This window comes from Anguilla anguilla, chromosome 18 (genome assembly GCF_013347855.1).
Source record: "Anguilla anguilla isolate fAngAng1 chromosome 18, fAngAng1.pri, whole genome shotgun sequence".
NCBI lineage: Eukaryota > Metazoa > Chordata > Actinopteri > Anguilliformes > Anguillidae > Anguilla > Anguilla anguilla.
In genome coordinates, this window is record NC_049218.1 from 23,671,118 (window position 1) to 23,686,915 (window position 15,798).

General features: G+C 47.1%; 1 protein-coding gene across 8 annotated transcripts in view; it reads right to left on the bottom strand.

Moving 5' to 3' along the window:
- Positions 1 to 15,798, bottom strand: part of khdrbs2 (KH domain containing, RNA binding, signal transduction associated 2) — a 146,227-nt gene that overhangs the window by 74,718 nt on the left and 55,711 nt on the right. For all 8 annotated transcript variants that reach the window (XM_035399770.1, XM_035399772.1, XM_035399771.1 and 5 more), the window contains exon 3: positions 3,583 to 3,699. In XM_035399770.1, coding sequence (XP_035255661.1) covers positions 3,583 to 3,699 — 117 coding nt within the window. The remainder of the gene's footprint in view (positions 1 to 3,582; positions 3,700 to 15,798) is intronic.

Consider the following 15,798-nt stretch of genomic DNA (forward strand, 5'->3'; position numbering starts at 1 on the left):
ACCCAGACGCTTAAATGCCACACGCACTTGTTTTGCGAAACAGAGATCTGAGCAGGACTTGATGGCTTTATTATGCAAACACTGCGGCTGATTTATAAAAATGACTGAGACCGAGAACAAATGCTTAATGTTCAGCCGAAATCCCTCAGCTGTCGTTGAAAGAATGTAATTTCTTCCGTGCCTTTTTTTCTCTCCTCTTGTTAGGCAGGGAGCATCGTTTTCATCATCCTAACAACGTGGGCCGAGGGGGGAGAGCGGCCTCCTCTAAGCCCACTGTGCTAAATCGCAGGGTCCTTTGTGTTCGAGCGGCACGTTGCTTTGACTCCGCTGAAATTAGCTGTGAGGGATAGACAGGCCGGCGCATTTATTTGCGGGAAATGATTATCAGTTTTCGGGGCTGTATTGTCAGACGGAAGAGAGAAGGATCTCTTTAGCCGTGTTTACACCGGAGGGAAGCACCGCCATCCATTCACCTTCCGATTCCTTCACTTTGAACGCTGGGTCTACGGATAAAATAAACGATGTCTCTTCCGTCCGCAAGGAAAGGCAGTGTCACCAAACAAAGAGACACGGGAGTTATTGCGGAGGAGATAATAAACATCCTCCCCGCGATTTACTTCAAGAATGCATCGCTTAATGTCTGCGTACGAATTCTGAGCCGATTTCGCTCGCAGGTTGTACTGTACCCGCGGAAGCGAGATAGCTATCATGTTCACAAATAGGGTGGCTGGCTTGAATAATGTGCGCACTTTCAGCGCTTCATATCAACACTTTCAAACATGAGAGGCATTTGAAAAACACTGTCTGGTCTGTAGCGTGTGAAATAGCCACTGGCTCATGGAAAAGCGTGTTGTGGGAGCCGGTTACGGGCTGCACCAATCAGGGTGGGAAAGCGTGACAGGTCTCTGACTCACAGTGAATGAGCACACTCATTCAAGCAATGAGCGACTGCCCAGACCCAGAAGACCGGTCCGGGGCAATCTCAGAAAACAACACTGACGGGCGGTGGCTAGGCAAACAGCCTTGGGCCCATTAACGTCTGGCAGATATTCCAAGCGCCGTAAAGTTCCACACAGGCCTGCACTTCCACACCCTCTGGCCACAGGGCTCTAATCATCCGCTGCAGCCATGCTAATGTGGCTAACGGCAGCCTCGGCAGGAGTGTTATGGCACTGGAAGAACCAATGTTGCCTACTTTGGCAGGGGGCCACCTCTGTAGGTTAATTGTATTTTGGGGGCCCACATTGACCTCCATGCCAGAGATAAATGGGGGGGGGTTGTCCCTGAATGCCCCGAGTCGGCAGGATGAATGGCCTACGGCAACCTGGGAACCCGTTAAAATGTCAACATGGCAACCCCAGCTTAAAAAACAGACCCCATTAAAATGTCAACATGGCAACCCCAGCTTAAGAACTGGCCCCGTTAAAATGACAACATGGCAACCCCAGCTTAAAAACTAGGGGAGCATTAAGCAATAAAGTCTGGCAGAACTCTTCCACAGAAAGGCTCCTAAACATGATTTCTCTTTATTTTCCAAAAAGCCAGTTCCCCACATTACAGTCCCCCCCCTCCCGTTGCCTCACTGGACAGTCTTTGGGGAAATCTCCAGATAGACTATGATGTTTGTGTGCCTGCAAAACCATCACAAGCACCAGAAGAGAACTGCATATGATTCTCAAAGCCCTCGCAGTGGGCAAAAAAAGTACATGCTGCTGCTCTACCAGGGAAATACTGACACGGGCCGTCTGAGCACATCTATATCATGTTCATTTTGTGCATTTCGGTGCCAAAATTATCATTACGCAAATGGGGCTCAACGCATGGTGTGGCTCACTCACAAAGATGATCACAAATAAAAACTTAAAAAATCTGAACTAGTGTCTTCAGATTACCTGGAACCTGGCAATAATCAGGTGCAGTTCATTTCAAATTCACGTCATGTGGAAACTTGCCAGCCACCACGGCGGCTGTGGCGGTCGCAATACAAAGACTCCGCCAACGCGTCGGGCGTACAAGAAAGTGGATGTTCCATAAAAGGGCATCCCTCTGTGTCAACAGAGACTGAGATGAATCATCTTTAAATATTGCCACGCAAATTAATTACTGCAAGAGATATTGAAGAAGTCCATTTGCTGGCCATGCAAGTGATCTGCTTCCTTTTCCAGTCATTATATGTACACCAGTACGTGTGTGTGGAAATTAAAAGTAATCCCCTGTGTAATGGCAGACGCATTTCCAGTGATGTCACTGAATCAGCGATTGTGCATCAAGAACAGGTGTCAGCGAAAGCAGCCTTTTATTTTATTGGTGAACTGGGAGGTAACTTCAACGAGACCCATTTTGAGTTCTATAAAAAAAAAAGGGGGTTTGACAACTGATGCCAGTCTCGACCTCAAATGTGAACGTAATTCTGCAGAGGAGAGAAAACACCTGACTGTCAAAACATATTATCGTCTCGGTGAGATGGCATGGCACCCGTTCCACCTGTAAGACCGGTTTGTTGTAAGAGGTCAGTTTAAATTGAGGGCTGTTAGCTATTTTAACAGTAGAATATGGACTGGGATAACCGTCAGTTTCACTGCATTGGGCAGGTACCTCAAACGGTGCCCGTGAGCCACTGGCAGTGGAACTTTCGAAAGGTGCTAAGTTACAGTAGATTGGTAGTTTATGACACTGTAAATGAAGCAAATTGGACTTGACTGCATGAAACATGCCCCTCAAATGCATACTACAAACAGCTAAATGACAATGTTTGTAACACAGACTAATTTAATTAACCCTCAGTGCACAACTCTGCTGTCTCTATACCATGAGGTAGGTACTCTAGGTAACTCTGAGTACTTTGTTAGAAAATGTGTTCATATTACATTAACGTTATCAACAACCTTGCAGTTGAACTGAAAACCATTTTTCTTTGGTCCTCCCTCTTTTCTTTACTGCTCTACTCCATCATGTCCAAACAGATATACAGCACTGACATCATGTGTTATCGAGTTCCATATCTGAGACCTTTCATGGCAGTTAAGTTTCTTGATTTTAGTCTTGGAAAGTTAGCATTCTCCCGTATTGCCAAGATTAGCAGTTCCTGAGCACTAGCTTCTATAAAAAAATTTCCAGTGTGACTTGAATGTGTGCATTTGTACCAGTAACAGCACTATCTATTTGGGTGTGGTTTCAATGGTGCTTTCTATGCTGTGTGTTAATATGGTGATTATAGCAGTTGCAGCTAGTGCACAATTAAACAGAATTTACTGCTCTCAGTGTTGTTTCTGAGCGGATCTACCCTTTACAGTCTTAAAAAAAGCAGCATTAATTTTTTGCATTTGAATTTAATTTGTTATAAGTATGGTTGCCTGCAATTAAGAACCCAAAACAGACCTCAAGGTAAACTGCACAGCCCGAACGCTTCAATTTAGTTCGTTTTTTTTTTCCGGATAATAACAGGTATCAGGAATGCGCTTGTGTTTGTTTTGTGTTCGTAGCAAGGAAAACAAAATAAATGTTTTCTTTTTTTATGCATTAATTTTAAACCGTTGTTGAGATGTCTGGCCAGATAAGAGGGGGAAATTGGGCGGCACCTACCTTTCCTTTGTCCCGCATCGAACCCTTGCCCAGGATGGACATCTTGGCGCCCGTCTCCTCCTGTAGCCTCTTCATGGAGTTTCCCCGTGGCCCCAGGAGCTTCCCCACAAAATTAAACTGCGAGGAAGAGGAGGAATGAAAAAAACAGGAAGAGGAAGACCGTGAGGAACGTTCCGGCAAACCGCTCTCCAAACGGAAAACATCAAAGCCGTTCTAATTGACCCTGCGCTTCGCGCAGATAATGCTGGTGGGACGTCGTTATTTTCACTTGACATTTAGTCAGTCCCTTCCATTCATGAATTAATGAATGAGTGCATTTTAATTTAAATAGCCCATTCTCATCAGTAAATCTGCTACTGTTGATTAAAACATCACACAATTCCGTTGTTTACGAGCAAGCCCCTGTGTACAGTCGGTAATTGGATTCGGCATTTGCATAACTAATTAAAAAATAATAATTTTACATTTTCTTAGCAAACACTGGCGTACCCATGGCGACTTGGGGCCCCACTTTACCTCATGCGCACAGCTGTGGGTTTTACTGCGCCCATCGCTCAAGCTTCCAATAGCAGCTCCCCCTCCACAAAAGCCAGGGCTTACACTGCTGAGGTCCCCCTATTCGACACTACACCCCCTCCCACCCCCCCATCCCAAAGCAGACCATCATGCACTGGCCTCCTAGGCACTGCCTTGCTGTTGAGCCCAACATTGGGTCCCGGAGACGGGCTCGTAACTTTGCCGCGTGGTGACCTTGCCAGGCGTGTGCCGTGCCACGCCGCGTCGCTGCCGGGGGGCGGGGAAAGAGGGGGGAGGTTGGAGCCTGGGGGAGGGAACCCGACACATGCCGAGGCCACCGCGGTCCTGCCGGGGGCATCCGGGGGTTGGATACCGGATCACACCGGAAAATAATGAGTTTCTTCCCTAAGGGAAATCAGACAGTGCTATCCAGACGGAGAGCCATCAAGCACCCCCCCCCCCCAACCCCCCCGGTAACACCTCACAGCCGCTGCAGACCTGCGGCTGCGGCTCTGAATGGGACGTGCCAATCACCTTCTTTCTTTCCTCTTTTTTTGTCTTTTTATTCTGTGAAATACTCCAGCTATGAAGTGATGCTGTTGGAACCCAGCCTTAACAAGCTTCTGCAGACCACAGAGAGAGTGTACACTGCTGTATGCGCTTGGAAATATGTATGGGGAAATCTGAAGGACTAATACACACGTGCACCAGCACACACAAGCAAGAGCGGCCTTACGGACACAGTATTTATCCTTATCTTGGCATTCCATTTATCTGTAGAGGAGTTTTTATTTATTTATTTATTTTTTGCTTTGTGCTTTAAAAAGCGTTTTTCATTTTTCTTTTTTTTCCCATTTAGCACCAGTATCTGCCTTTTGCACAGTCCCTCCCACTTTGTCACATTCCCCCAACATGAAAAATGAAGAAGTTTTTCCGGATCTCCGAGCAAAAAAAAAAAAAAAAAAAAAAAGTACATCTTCTCCCTTCTGAGAAGCTTTTTAATCCTCCCTCAGAGCTGCAGTTTATCTGTTCCTGTGAAGAAGTCTTTCAACAGGCCCAGCCGCCCGGCCCACCGATCCCTTTCCCGCACTTCACTGACGTCGCGGCTAGACGGTGATGAACAGAGTCTTTAACAGCCACACATCACCAGAGTGGATTCGATTAACGGCTTTGGCCCACTTTTTGACTTTTTACTGCAGTTTGCCTGCCTATTGTAAAACGTCCCGGGTCTCTGGTGAAGAAATGGGGATTCTACGGAGGAATGGCTGCTCTGTTTGTGATCGACGGTCTCGGTCTAGCCAGGGTTTTTTTTAATTTAATTTTTTTTTTTTACAGCCAGACACGTGCATCCAAAGCCTTTTTCACACACGTGAAATACGTAAACGTGCGAGCTCTGTGTCAGGTTAAATCATCCCAGGGCTGTAACAGGATTCATGAGCTTCTGTTTAATTACTGTAAACAATGCGTACAAAATGTCTGAGCCTCATACTTCCTGAGCACAATGAAACACAAAAAGTGTGGCACTTATTTCTTGGGAAGTGATGGTCTGTCAGTCATTTTTCTGAGTATTGACAGCCTGTTCATTTACTGCAGCTTAAATGAAATGGTTATATTTCTGTCATCGTACATGTTTTATTTTAAAAACACAGCATACTGTTTATTTTGGCTATGGTGGAAGAGGTGTAACATTTTCATTGTTTACATTAATTATTCTGCATACTGGTTTTATATTTTGGACGAGGAGTGCCGTAGTTATATGCAAGCTGTGATCAATTTTGCAATACCAAGCCAGTCCTAATATTGTCTGAGCGCGTGCAATCTCCTTAGCCAGTTTCTTTTGTAATAATAAGCCCAACAGCTTGTTTAAATGGCCTGTATGTACCTACCTTCTCAACGTTCTGTCTCCACACACACTTCTCCATTAAAACACATTTTAATGACCTCTAGGGGTAAAACTGTAGTTTCTCAGGACAGAAGACATTAAACCTTCGTGTGTAGTTCATCTATCTGACACTGCTGGTGCGTAAGCCATGGTTTAGGATGCTTTTCCACCGCACATGGGATGTGCATTGGGGACCGCAGCAGGTTTCCTGCATTAAATTCAGCGCCTGACATTGAGAGTCTCTTAAAGGGTCATGTGATGTTGCGGCCGGGGGGGGGCGGGACGGCCGTTAGGGCGGGGCCGTGGGCGTGACCCACTTTAACCTCGCCCCCGCCGGCGGTTCCCACGCCGACACTGCGCAGCTGATAAGGCCTCGGAGCAGCTGCGGAGCGTTCGCCACCTGCTCGGCATGCTGGGTAATTCCAGCGCTCGTCTCCCTCTCGCTGGCCTCCGGCCACACCGCCAAAAACTGCATTAAAAGATCTGGCGACGAGCCAGAAGGAACAGGCGGCCGGGGATGTTTATTCAAAATAATTTTATATTTTGAATATTCTATTGCTGCCAAGATTGAATATTTTGGAAAAACAACCCCCCCCCCCCCTTTCCACTACCACAGAATCTGTAACTAGGTAAATAACAGGGCAGAGCACCACAGCTGTGACATGAGTATTTAAGACCTACGCTGAACAGCTCATCGCTGCTCATTTGCATATTTGACTCCTCCCATAAACATAAAAACAAGTCTAAAACATTTTCAATGTTGACCTTTAAAATGGTATGTGTCCTCTTTGTGAACTTAGATTCAACCTATGACTAATAGTGAGAAGGTACCATAGCATAATTAAGTGCATTTAGCTAACATGAGTACTGAGACAGGAAATGGAATTCAGAAGTACACTGGTGATATTATTTGAGAATATTGTGAAATCAATGGCAAATAGGTCTTAGTGCAGGCCATCACCAGGTTCTCCAGTGAAACTGGTCGATTATGGTTTAATGTACCTTGGACTTTGTTGCTTGACTCTCTCTTTGATAAATATTCTCCTCACATAATCAGTGCATGGCGCATCTAGGATTAATTTGGATGATGGAGGAGCTAGCTAGTTGGCTTGGGTAAAACTCCGCTTTCTTGTTCATGAAAATTAAGAAGTATTTGAATATTGATTTTTTTTTTAAAAAGATACTGATCTCATGGTCAGATATTTTAATAAGCTATTTACGTCAGCTGTGGGCAGTGGGCATTGCGGTTTTATGCGGAAAACAGTCTCTCTCCAATGTCTCCTCCAATGCGGAGGCTGTGTTTTTGTATTGCGCTAGAGCCAGAAATGAGCTTATTCTCCCCCCCACCCCCCCACCCCCCCCCGCTCAGCAGGGTTGGACAGAGAGGAATATCCTGCAGCTGTCTGAGAGTCCTTGAGCAGATGGCCGTGCCGGCTACTGTAAGAGAGAGCTCGCAGGGCGTCCGCCAGCAAGGGGCCTGTTTTCATTAAGCTAACGAGCGTCCGCGGTGACTTAGCTGGGCAATTTGGGTTTCATCGGGGGGCACGGTTCACTGTTAAATGAGCTCTGAATTCGGGCCCCGCCCCCCCATGCAGATACGTGCGTACATGTCGTCCACGGTTTGTTACTAGGGGGGGGTGGGGGGTGGGGGGTGGGGGGTGGGGGGTGGTGATGGTGGATTTTCACAATGGAAAAGTAATGGTCCTCGTGTATGGCAAGTCTAATGATTTTCTTTGACTGCTGTGATGTCAATAAGAAAACAACCAATAATATTTGTCCTTCAGGATAAAACGTTTCAAACCGCAGCTGATTAAAATGTGAAATGATCACATGCCTCTGCACCCCTGTGAGCAGGTGTTGGTTCGTAGGGAACAGGATCCAAGCGATCTATGCGAGAATATTGATTTGAAATGCTTCTCATTAGCGGATAGCATCCAGCATTTCCAAACGAGCACAGCGATGTGTGAAAGTAGGTGTGAGAGGTAATTTGCTAAGTGTGAATTCTTCAGTTTCGTGATGGTGTATTTTTAGGCTTCTGTTTGTGTGCATGAGGAAATCAAATTTGTCATTGTGGAGCTTTCCAGAAATGAATAACATCAAAAGTCTAAATTCAACTTTTGATTTATCGAATGCTTCATAGTGCTCTGACTTTTTTCTTTTGAATGCAACTGTTTTCTAAAATACCCATTTTGGGATTGCTGCAGTTTCATGCTATTCATAAGTACAGTATATGTAATTCATAGCAGTTTGAGCCATTCCAGTAAGGTCACTCCACTAAGTACACAACACACTGCTTCAAGTTATGGGTTGAAATGGTCTGCACAAGGTGCACCTGATCAATCCATGAAAATGTCTGAAGATTCAATTAATACATTTCATGTAACACGTATATTTTTTCATTCTTTTACATTGACTTTGTCTGCTGTATGAATTTCCCCCAGACAAGCATTTTCAGTTTCGTTGTTACGGAAACTTCCAGCCAATCAGATGTTTGCTAGCATATCTCAGCTGTTGTTCCCCAATAGACATTGTTCGGAGTGGAAGGCCAATGGAGAGGCTGTGAGGCTGTTTACTTAAATCACCCATCTACCTAATTACCCATCATACCCTCTGCTTGTGCTCTGTTAGATGCTCCACTCAACACTTAACCTCCAGGCCTCGATGGCCAACTACATTCTTAATTATATGTGGGTTTCTTTATAGATTTTTCTGATTGTGGACCTCCTTTTGGTTTTTTAATGCACGTGATTGGATGTTCATTTCCTGGTTTTTATGGGAAGACTCAAGAGCCATCAGAGCTGGGCTTGATTAGGTCATCATTTGAAGACTTTTAGGGAAAACCAGGTTACATCTGGGGTCTAACAAGTGCCACTTATGGAAAGAGAAGGAGGCCTTTGCCTAATTTCCAAGCTAATGGCTGAAATGTGGTTGTTTTTCAACCCTGTACAGCCGACTGGAAAAACAGACCCTTGCGATTCCTACCCACTGCCTTTCCCCCAGGTCATATTTGCAAAGTAGACCTGGCTTCTCAGTTGACAGTTCTTTTATTTGAGAAACCTTTTTGTTCCTTCTTCTTCTCTTCTCTCCCAATTATTTGAGCCCAAATATTACTGCAGCTGTGGACCGTTGTCGTCCCTGCAATGTCAGGTCTGGAAACACACGCGGCCGTCCCTTCTTTGGCTAACGATGCGTTTCCCCCATGGTCATAGCTAGCGCTAGCATGCTCTGGATTCAGTCTGGACTGCGTAGCGCACAACCGCACTCAGAACAAGGGCGTGCGCTGGACCACTGACATCACCCTTCAGTTGACCTTCCTGGTTAAACGCATATGAATAATTAGCAAGGAGATATTACTGTATGCTATAATAATTACTTATGAGATATTTAAATAAAAAAAAACATGTAATGTTTAAATTTTAATGTGTATCTGTATTACATGTATTAAGTCTGTTTCTGCTATGCAGTCTTATGAAATTCCATTTTTAAATTGTCAAAAAGTAATTCATTCATTCATTCATCACAAATTCTAACATAATTCATATTCTGGAAACTAGGGTGAAGATTAGGTGAAACATGTTACGTTCTTTTCCGTGAAACAATACTCCGTTTCAATTAAAGTGACACCGTAGGCTCGACTCGACGTCTTTGCCGACTGCGTGATTACCCAGGGATCAGCAGGGTTTCTCAGAATGTCACTGGCCTGGGTATCATCACAGAGATGCCCGTGTGGAAGGCCAAAAACGATGCACCCTGCATCTGGATCCGCGACGGAAGGATTAAATTTAGCTGAAATTCCCAAAAAAAGCATGAGCTGAAAAAGAAAGATGCTGAGTGGCAAGATTCAAAGGACCTTGCCGCCTCCTTTCTGGGCCTTTGGAAGACGTACTTTTATTTATCTTTTATTTAGCCGCGTGGTCCCTCTGAGATTTAGAATTTATTTTAACAGCGTGACACACTCACTCACTTTGGACGAAAGCACAAAGTAGAAACTCTTATTCGAAGTACGGGGTGTACAGCAATCAAGTACAGAGCAATGTTTGGCATAAACAAGTGATGACTGGAGAAATGAGCCATGAATTAATAAAGTACTGAGCTATAAATAAATTATTTGCCGATATATTTCAGCATTTAACTGTTAATTTTCCACAGACTGAAAACAACCAAAGCTGGATGAATGTCTGGGTTATCACCAAGGGTGACCAGTCAAATTTTGCCATGTAAGCATTATGTATAATGTATATATCATTGCTTCGGTCTTTATGCTGTACCATAAAATTGTCTCCGTTGACCTTCTTTGGCACACACTGTCACACAGAACATTAGTCATCGCACTGTATGGAATGCTGCATCAATCAAGTATGACCCAGAAGATGCCTTTTGGTAAACTGTCAATAATCAATAAAGGCATCAAATAGCTTTAACGCTTGTTGGTGCATGAACACACTGAACAGGATTCAGAAATGAGCATGCATACTTACATGCACAAAGCATGCCCCAGAGTAAATGTACACATACTACGTAGTATTAAAAGCGTGTGTATCCATAAACGTATATGGACACAAGAATGCACAGATACATGTTTGAAAATTCACACACACACAAACATGCATGCACACACACGCACACACATGGACACACACGTGCATGCATACACTCACATGGACACATGCACACACACACGCACACACACATGTGCATGAACACATACATGCACGCATACACGCACGCATACACATACACACACTGAAAACACACCCGCACACGCACACACACACACACTGCACTTGCCCTGTGGATATCCCTACTTGAATCCTCAGCTGTGTTATGAAAGCGTGTGGTCAAGAAACAGACGCGGCAGATATTGAGATCTCTTATCAATCTGCATTACGGAGGACGCCGGCAACATCTGGCCCAAGACTGCGCCGTACTGAATTCCGTCTGCAGATGCAATCAGCACGAGAGGAGAAACATGCCCATTTCATACAGCATCATGTGCAGACATGGGAAACGTGCCTGGCTCACGCAGGACCGCACGTCCCCACAAGGGCATGAAAACACAAGCTGAACACTCTTTGCCTCTGCTTCCCCCCTCCCCCCCCACCGTCCCACTTTTTAATGGGATCTGAAGCCTCCTTTGATGTGCCACGCATCCAGAAATCCCAGCTCTCGACTCGTATTCGGTCTCATTTATCTTTTTGCAAAGATAAAAAGGCCCCTTACAAAAAGGCCCTTATAAACCGAAATATGAACAGTTGTGCGCGGTATTAGCAACGCCGTGCTCAAATGCTCAGTATTGCATAATGTGTAAGTAACTGTCTGGCCTGATGGACGACTAGCTTAGCGAAAAGCTGCACAACTCAAGGGTTGTATTCTAGCTGTGCGTCTACCTGCCGCCAGTGCAGTAGACCAGTGTGGAGTACGCCACACACAGTAAAAAATTTCAGTGTTAAATCAACTCTTTCAGAGTACATAAGGTCCCATTGACCTTTCTCTGTTAGAGCACTAATGTGTACTCAGTTAAGAGTTGAATTAACACTGGACCCTTTACTGTGTAACGTCACCCAGGGAGGAAGGGAGAGTGTTCCTCCTCTTCCTCAGCCCAAGAGCAGCTCCTCTGGTCTATGGGGTACCCATGGTCTCCCAGGATTCCAGCTTCCCTGAGCAGTGATTGGCTACCAGCGTTTCTGAGGATACGGATGCTCAGCTGCACTCTCCTGCTCTCCCAGACTGATAAAACACCGTGTAGCAATATGGCAGCCCCAGATTCTGAGAGAAATGATTTTTTTTTTTTTTAAGAGAAAGCATACGCATTGTGTGTAGTCAGGAGTAGCCCGTTGGGATGCTGGACGTCCCTGACTGATGTTGCCATGGGCCTTTTATTTCCACCGGCCCGGTAAACATTAACTGTGTCCAGAATGTAAATCACCGTAACTAGGAGTCTCTGTGCCAAACAAATCAATAGAATGGATTTTTAAATATATAGCTCGTGCCGTTTGCATCTTCTGAAAAACATCGCTCCCCGGCACGAAAAAACGAACCCCCCGCCGTTGCCCCCCCCAAACCCCCCACCCCACCCCCCCCACCCCCCACCCCTGTCACACTGAGCGCATGAGTCCTGTCACTGTAATAAATCTCGGAGCGGATCTCCGTTTAGTCCGGGGTCCCAGTGGCTCCGCTCGCCGGCGGACGACTGAACAAATATCCTTTTCCGCGCGCTTCCCCCTCCGACAGCGATCCGCTGCTCAGCGAGACGCTCCGCGTAACCGCCTTCATCGATTTTTCCTTTCCCCCCCCCCCCCCCCATTCTCCCCACCGCTCTCGCGCAATCCATTCTGCCCACTCCACACAGACCGCGGTCCATTTGAGCCCAAATGGCCGCCGTTCTCTCGGAAATCCATTAGAAGGCATTAACATGCGTTCATGCTAAATTTGCTTTGAAATCCGTCCAGTCGATTTCGCTCGTTCACTCTCAGGGTGCATTGTACCTGATGTCCTAAAAGACCCTCTCCTCCCTCCTATCTCTCTCTCTCTCTCTCTCTCTCTCTCTCTACCTCATTTTCCCTCTCTCTGCCCCCTTTCCTTTGTCTTCTCTCTCCCACTCCTCTGTCACTCCCCCTCCTCTCTTTTTCCCCTCTATCTCTATTCCTATCTCTATCCCTTTCGCTCTCCCTGCGTCTGAAGTCTGAACACAATAAGACTAATTAATTCACCAAACGCAAAAAAAAAAAAAAAAAAAAGAAAGATAATATTGTTCATTTATTCATGCCAGATTTACGCTGTATTGTCTGCGGAGATAATTATACTGCTTCCCAAATCAAAATATCACCCCGTAATTCAGTCGTCCATTATCAATCAGCTCCGTAACGACGCAATTAGATAATTGAATATCTACGCGGAGGGCGACGCGTGAGTGGCAGCTTAATAATTCGATTTTGCGTGTGTAGCCGTTTCGTTTCTTGCGTTCCTCGAGTCGCGGTTTGACGCGACGAGCCGCTCGAAGCGGAAACGGAACCCTCGCCCCCCCCCCCACCCCCCCGGCCTTCGCGTTCGCCTTCGGGGACGGAAACCTGCGGCGGGACGTCGGTGAAGTCAGAGCCTCCGCCGGAGAAGTCAAAGCCGCCCGCCGTACCGGAATAGAGACAGATCTGCGCATTTTTACCAGAGCCCGGCCTCCCCGTGTCGAGCCGAAAGCAGGGCCTCTGAAGAAGAGACGACCTCTGAGACTGAGGAAGAGGGGCGCAGAATGCGAAGTGATAAGGTCTCAACATCGACATGCAGGGGTAGCGTACCCCTCGGAGAACGAGCTTGCCATTTCAATACTACAAAAGGAGAAAAGCCCCCAGTATTCAGAGCCCCCCCCCACCCCCCCACCCCCCTCGTCTCAATAAACACCCCCCCCCCCCCCCCCCCACCCCAGCCGCGCCGTAGCTGAATAGACGGGGTCTCCCGTAAATGATTATTTGTGTCACGGCGCCTGCCGGAGGACGCAGAGTGGCGGTAATTCATTTAGGCTTTTAATACGGCGGGTCCCCCCCCAACGCCGTCGCTCGGCGGCGGGACAATCCGAAACGCATTCCGTCCCGTTTGCATGCAGATGCGCCGCTCCGGTCGGGGACGTGTGAGCGCTCTCAGAGGGGCCCGGCCCGGCCTGGCCTCTCCGCGTCTCCTTTCGGGCGCCCCGCCCGCCTGTACCTCTCCGCTCTTTATTCATGCCAAATTACGCTCTCTTGGCGGTGTTTACTCCGCCGAACGACGCACGTTTCGCGCTACGCCGCGCGGGGACAAAAGGTCTGCAAAGAAATTGCGTACTTCTAAAAAAAAAAAAAAAAAAAGAAAAAACTAAAAAGAAAACTCACTGTTGTTATTGGCTGATGTGCAAATGTGTGACCGCACTGGCTGCATTTCTTTGATGACAGGACGTGATGCACGGCATCCAGTGAGAGAGGGGGAAAAACAATTACCCATAATTCCCTGCCCCGCGCCGTGCTCCCGATGCAACATTAAAGAACGCGAGCAAACGGTGTCTGTCGCTCCTGCACTCCTAGCTGGAGGAAGAGGGTGGGTCCTGTTCTCCGGTAGTGAAATTCAGAGCAGCAGAGGGGATATTCGCAGCTTTGCTGCAAAAAATGTAAACGTCTAATTAGACGGAACGTCTTTATTTAATCGTCCCCCTGCACCCCGAGACATCGTAACCCTGTAAAAACACATGCACGCTTCTGTTAAAGCTTGTCTCGTGCAATTAGTGTCTGACATAAGCCTCCTCACTCTTTTTTTCTTTTGGGTGGCATCAATTCTTTGCGAGAAAGAGGCTGAGCAGGAAATAATTTTTCACCCAGCCCGCTCCAAGCTCAGGATATTTTGCTTGGTTTCCTATCGGTTGACCACCTTCTCGGCAGATCAGAGACCACGAAATGAGGCTGCTCTTAACAAGAGAAAGAAACACTTCATGCATCCACGCTTCAAAAAGGTTGGCCACCCATGCCTATTTATCCCAGCCTGTGCTATCCTAGACATCTTTTTTTTTCAACTCTCCCTCTTTTTTTGGTCTAAATTGCTCTAAGGGATTAAAGTGAACCAAAATCTACTGTCCTTTCAGGCCAGTCAATGCCACCCCCCCAGCCCTTGGACCCTGTCACCAGCGTCAGATAGGATTGCTGTCCCATGCTTATACTAGTGCTGTTTTGAGTCAAACCCAGACACCAGCCCTGCCCCACAGAAAAGAAACTAAGCGGCTCTTTCTTCATGATCACTACACTGACACCTAAAGCTCCAGGCCCTGTTGGCCTGGCCCACTGTACCCTGGGGGGGGGGGATCAGACCACACCCGCACGCTGGGGGCTGGTCCTGTCAGCCTGGCCCACTGCACCCTGGGGGGAGGACTGGGGCTGCGGTTTGGGCAGGTTTTTCGGCTGATAGGGGGATTATATCGCCCCTGGCAGGAATTCACATCTAAAAGCCGTCCAGAGATGACTCGGCTGAAAAGTGTCAGGGGCTCCAGCTCTGATGGGCTTACAGGAGGCTGCGTAGCCAGGCGCTAAGTGGGGTTCAGGGGGACCAAGTGGCCCAGGCTGGGGGGGTGGGCGGTGGGGGGCAATGGTTAAAGTGAAGTAGCACATGTTTTTGGAACAAGCACCTCTTATGGGCTGGTGTGTGTTCAATCCAGTTTTGCACTCTGACTTTGTGGAAAAAGAGCGGAGTAATTCACTGCTTTAGGAAAAAGGTTTATAAGAAATTTAAAAAAAAAAAGATATTTTAGCATTGATTTAATCCTGGGGTGTTGAAACGCAGCAGGTGCTGTCTCCCCTGTCTGATCTTTGACCCCTTCACGCCCCCCCAGCCCGCCCCCCCGGCCTCTTTTTAATGAGCTTCACTCAGGGAAACATCCTGCTTTCGAGAGCTCTAGGGGGGGGAGAGAGGGGAAAAAACTAAATAAAAGTTAAAAAACAAACAATGTACTGGCACTGCAGCGTGATGAATAATTAATCGATTACATGCGCTAAGCGAACGTGGCATTGTGGGTAAACCGTTTGGCTGTAGCTCTGTGTCACAGCAATGTCAGAAGTCCTTGATCTGATCGTGACTCACGAGAATACGACCTCATGAGTGGAATTTAAAGAGCCGGGAGCCGAGGCACTTTGGGTAAATTACGCTCGGGGAGTTTTTCAGCGGGGTCGAGGACAGAGGGCAGGGTTCGCGGGATGCGTCACCAGCACACGCGCACGCCTCCTCCCCCGCCCGAGAGGCGCTCGCGCTACGAGGCTGTCGGAGACGGGCGGTTTTTATTTTCAGCGCCGCTCCGAGCCGAGACGAGGCGGAGG